Source organism: Lucilia sericata, unplaced genomic scaffold (genome assembly GCF_015586225.1).
Source record: "Lucilia sericata isolate MDLA Ls3-8-SP2 unplaced genomic scaffold, ASM1558622v1 Contig000669F_arrow, whole genome shotgun sequence".
Lineage (NCBI taxonomy): Eukaryota > Metazoa > Arthropoda > Insecta > Diptera > Calliphoridae > Lucilia > Lucilia sericata.
The window spans coordinates 207,161-213,160 of NW_023994674.1; the positions used below are offsets into that span (position 1 = coordinate 207,161).

General features: G+C 34.6%; 1 protein-coding gene across 1 annotated transcript in view; it reads right to left on the reverse strand.

The window, feature by feature from the left end:
• Nucleotides 1-4,545, reverse strand: part of LOC119607182 (phosphatidylinositol 4-kinase beta) — a 75,502-nt gene extending 70,957 nt beyond the window's left edge. The window contains exon 1 of the mRNA XM_037960990.1: nt 2,787-4,545. Coding sequence (XP_037816918.1) covers nt 2,787-4,117 — 1,331 coding nt within the window. The 5' untranslated portion in view covers nt 4,118-4,545. The remainder of the gene's footprint in view (nt 1-2,786) is intronic.
• Nucleotides 4,546-6,000: the final 1,455 nt, after the last annotated feature.

The window sequence follows — 6,000 nt, forward strand, 5'->3', positions numbered from 1 at the left end:
GTATAATTTTCATCATAACTGTACATAAATTCCCCTACGCACTTAACTATTACTATTACTACTATACTTTGAATATAAAGGAAAAATAACAGGTTTTTTGTCGAACTAACAATATCTAAAAAGGAAATTGCATTGCTTTGCCCGAGATTTGTTTTTCTATTCCATTTTCAATTCCATTAAAATTCAGGTTTAATACCATTTAAGCTGATACCTTCTCTACTAACGTTCTCAAACTATAACGCTATTCCATAAGGAGATCAAAGTCTTCAGGTTATACTACTGTAAGTACAGATTGGACGCTGTGGGTGTTGGTAGTTTTGTTGGCATATAACAGTGTTTTTTCTCTTAAAACTTGTATATAGGAAACATTATAATTGCATAAACTTGCAGCAGTACACCAGTGTAGGCGTTGGGGTAAGAGTTTGTTTTCCTAGAAATCTATTGGAAAGGGTGGTAGGAGGGTTCTCTTTATGCTGTATGTGTGCCTCATTGAGAAGAATTTTGTTTTCTTTTTAGTTTTTTTTTTTATTTTCTTTTATAATTTTTAATGGGTTTTTAAGGTTTTAGCCGTTGCACATGCCAGAGTATTGTTATTTTTATTTCTTCTTGTAGTAGATTTTCTTAATTTTGTTTTTCCTTCTAAAATTGTGTTTCTATGGTTTTAACGAGCTAAAGTCTTGTTTTTCTTAATATCTTTATTTTTCTAATATTGTTTGTTCTAGTTTTAAGCGAAATGTTTTTTCTATTTTCTTTTTTTAATTTTTTTACAATATGTTTTCTTGCGTTTATAAAATGTTTTTCTTACACGATAAAAACAAGAAATAGTAAAAATTTTTAACCAATTTGAATACTTTTTAACCGAAGAAGATGCAAATAGTGAGATGAGTCTAAACAAGACTAAACTATAGTCCAAACTATAGACACGACTATAGTCCAGACTATTGACACTATTACAGAAAAGACTAAAGTCCAGACTATAGAATATACTATAGTCCAGGTTATAGACAAGACTGCTGTCTATAAACTATAGACAAGATTATAGACAAGACTACATTCATATCTATAGACACGACTATACACAAGTCTATAGACACGACTATAGGCCAGACTATACATAGAACTATAGGCAAGGCTATCGACAATACTAAAGGTAAGGATATCAACAATACTATAGACAAGTCTATAGACTATCTAGTCTAGTCTTTAGCTAAGACTATAGTCCAGAATATAGACAAGACTATAGAGAAGTCAATAGTCCAGACTTTAGACAAGACTATAGTCCAGACTACCGACAAAACTATAGTCCAGACTATAGACAAGACTATAGACAAGACTTTAGTCCAGAGACTATAGACAAAACTATAATCCAGACTATATACAAGGCAATAGTCCAGACTATAGACAAGACTATAGTCCAGACTATAGAAAAGACTATAGTTCAGACTATAGTCCGGACTATAGACAAGACTATAGACAAAACTATAGTCCACTCTATAGTCCAGACTATAGACAAGGCTATAGTCCAGACTATAGACAAGACTTTAGTTCAGAGACTATAGACAAAACTATAGTCCAAACTATATACAAGGCAATAGTCCAGACTATAGACAAGACTATAGTCCAGACTATAGAAAAGACTATAGTTCAGACTATAGTCCGGACTATAGACAATACTATACACAAAACTATAGTCCAGACTATAGTCCAGACTATAAACAAGATTATAGACAAGACTATAGACAAGACTATAGACAAGAGTATAGACAAGACTATAGTCCAGACTATAGACAAGACTATAGTCCAGACTATAGACAAGACTATAGTCCAGACTATAGACAAGACTATAGTCCAGACTATAGACAAGACTATAGTCCAGACTATAGACAAGACTATACTCCAGACTATAGACAAGACTATAGACAAGACTACAGACAAGACTATAGACCAGACTATAGAAAGGACTGTAGTCCAGACTATAGAAAAGACTATAGTCCAGACTATAGACAAGACTATACTCCAGACTATAGACAAGACTACAGACAAGACTATAGTCTAGTCTACACAAGACTATAGACCAGACTATAGAAAGGACTACAGTCCAGACTATAGACAAGACTATAGTCCAGACTGTAGACAAGACTATAGTCCAGACTATAAACAAGACTATAGTCCACACTATAGACAAGACTATAGACAAGACTATAGTCCAGTCTATAGACTATAGTCCAGACTTTAGATAAGACTATAGTCCAGAACATAGACAAGACTATGGAGAAGTCATATGTCTATAGTCTGGACTATAGTCCAGACTATATAGTGCAGTCTATAGTCCAGACTATAGTCCAGACTATAGTCCAGACTATAGTCCAGACTATAGTACAGAATATAGTCCAGACTATAGTCCAGACTATACACAAGACTATAGTCCAGACTATAGACAAGACTATAGTCCAGACTATTGTTCAGACTATAGACAAGACTATAGTCCAGGCTATAGGCAAGAATATAGTCCAGAATATAGGTAAGACTATAGTTCAGACTATCGTTCAGACTATAGTCCAGACTATAGTCCAGAATATAGTCCAGACTATAGTCCAGAATATAGTCCAGACTATAGTCCAGACTATACACAAGACTATAGTCCAGACTATAGACAAGACTATAGTCCAGACTATAGAACAGTCTATAGACAATACTGTAGTCCAGACTATAGAAAAGATTATAGTCCAGACTATAGATCATACACAACATAAAATATATAAAAATAACAAAATTCCAAAACTTACCTGAAATCTAAACTTAAATTTCTCTGATGTGTTGAAGCACGTTTTGGAGGATTGCTGCCGTTACCACCCGATGTACCACCATTAACCCCACTACCCGGTGTACCCGCAGCTAAACTTAAATTTGGACGACCATGAACCGAGGGCATAGAATGATTAATAAAACGACTTAAACTCAGTCTCGGTTTAGAGTAACGTGTGTGTTTGGGTGTAGTGGCCGCTGAATTGACCGGAGTACCACCGATACTTTGATTAGAGTTGGGTGGTAAAGAAGCCAAACTACTGCTACTATTTGGCATTATAATGGGCAATGTTACGTGTGAGGATTTCAAAAATGCTGGTACATATTCCGAGCTGGTCGAAGATTGTGAACTGCGCCGAGTTACCATGGTGGGTGATGAAGGTTGGGAATAATCGTTGCTGCTGCTTATATCACATCCGGTGGCGGATGAACAAGAACTTGGACCGGAATTACAGAGTGCCAGAGAGGTATTCGAATTGGAAGAAACAGAGATTGAGGAGGATGAAGACATTAGTGAAGGAGAGGAGGTATTACTATTCAGACTCAAATTCAGACTTTTGGCGGGGCTGGGTAAATTGGCTGAAGTGGCTGCTGTTGTTGTTGATGATGATGAGTTTAATGCTTGCTGTGTTTTGTTATTGGCTGCCGCAGCTACCGCTGTGGGTGCTATGGGACTATGCACCACGGTGCTATTGCTTTGATCGCTGGAACTACTGCTGGTGGTGCTGGTGCAAGCGGTTATAGAATGTTCTGATTCATCATCGTCTAGCTCATTTAAATGGGAAGTGGGACTGCTGGTTAAACTGTGTTGACCATTGGTTATGCTCGCATAACCATCACTTATACACTCCTCTAGAGAATCCTGGCAATTGCCATTTTCTATTTGTGTATTTGTTAAGACACCTTTGCCACCATTCATATTACAATCGGCCAGACTGGATGTTTCCAAGGAGTTGGGTGTCAAACGCACTGTTTGTAAAGGAACATGATCGACTACATCAACACCCGCCACTGCTGCCGTTACCGGCCGAAAATTATGCATATCGGTTTCTAGCAAATCATCTGCACCCACTATGGGCGACAACAATTTGGTGGCCGTATCTATTTCACGTATATGTCTCAAATATTGATAACTATTATCCTGGGCGTTAATTGCCTTCTTTTTCGAGGAGGAGGTGGTCAATGTATTGGCAATCATGCTTAAATTATTATGTTTATTATCATTGCAGCCATTGGGGTTGGAGCCCGTGATATTATTGGCCTGTTGGCTGGAATTCTTTTTGGCCTTAAATGCAGAAATAACGGAATTCATTTTTTTAAAACTATTTTGTGTTCGTTGAGTATGGAGTTAGAGAATCTACTTGATCTTTTAAACTTTCGTGAAAGTGAGAGAAGGAACGATTAATATGAGTATTTCTTGTTATACTTATTCTCTTTTTTAAAGGATTTTAAGTTGTTCTTTTAATATTTTTTTTTTGTATGTTTATGAGAAAAACATTGATGAGAGGAAGCTAAGTGTGACAGACAGAGTTAGAGTTTACTTGCTGAGTCTTAAGCCATTTTTCGATAAATCACAACCTTTACAGCTAAATTTTAAATCAGTTTGAACGTCTGTAGACATTTTATATTCCTTAAAAAATCAGGACATCTTGTTAGAATTTCCTTTAAATCCTGTTAATGACTATTAACAAGATCATAAGCCCTGCTTAGAGTTCATAAAGCAGAGAGTAAACATGGTGGTGAACTGTAAAGAGAGACAACAAGAGATGAAAGTTAATTAGTTATTAAAATCATAGCGGTTTTTTATATTTTATAAATGTTTTTTATAAAAACTAATCTCCTTATAAAGTTATTATAAAAATCTATCATTTTTGTTGAAACCTACACATTTGCTGTTTGTTATTTTAAAAACCTTTTCATTATTTATAATCCTCTCCTTATATGGTCTGGGCGATCAGTGCAATTACTTGGTATCATTAGATACCAAGCGCCAGTTGCTATTTTAGGTAAACCGTTTTTCTTTAAATGTTTATATTTTTGAAATGATTCATTTTCATTTAAATATTTAAATATTTATTTAAGATATCAATCAAAGCGAAATTCAATGTTATTAATTAGTTTACTTAAACTTAAATAAAATTGGACAAGGACAATTTTTGACCTACTTATTATAAGTCGGTTTACAAAAAGTTTAAAATATATAGATAAACTAGACTATAGACCAGATAATTGAGAAGACATTACTATAAATATGATAGAGTACAAACCAGACTTTAAACTACTAGATAATAGTCCAGATTATGGACCAGACTATAGTTCATACCACAGACTATACTATAGACCGGACTATATATCTGGACTTAGACTATACTATGAAATAGGCACTAGACTAGACTGTAGACTAAGTTATAGACTAAATTGTAGACTAGACAATGGACTAGACTTTAGACTTGGGACTATACTTTAGACTAAACTATAGACTAGAATATAGACTAGACTTTGGACAAAATTATAGACAAACCTATAGAATAGAATAGACTAGACAATACTATAGACTAGACTATAGACTAGACTATAGACTAGACTATAGACTAGACTATAGACTAGACTATAGACTAGACTAGACTATAGACTATAGACTAGACTAGACTAGACTAGACTAGACTAGACTAGACTATAGACTAGACTAGACTAGACTATAGACTAGACTAGACTATAGACTAGACTATAGACAAGACTATAGACTAGACTATAGACTAGACTATAGACTAGACTATAGATTAGACTATCGACTAGACTATAGACTAGACTATAGACTAGACTATAGACTAGACTATAGACTAGAATATAGACTCGACTATAGACTAGACTATAGACTAGAATATAGACTAGACTATAGACTAGACTATAGACTAGACTATAGACTAGACTATAGACTAGACTATAGACTAGACTATAGACTAGACTATAGACTAGACTATAGACTAGACTATAGACTAGACTATAGAGTAGACTATAGACTAGACTATAGACTAGACTATAGAGTAGACTATAGACTAGACTATAGTCTAGACTATAGACTAGATTATAGACTAGACTATAGACTGACTATAAACTAGACTATAGATTTTACTATAGACTAGATTATAGACTAGACTTAAAACTAGACTAAATTATAGACTATAGACTTGACTA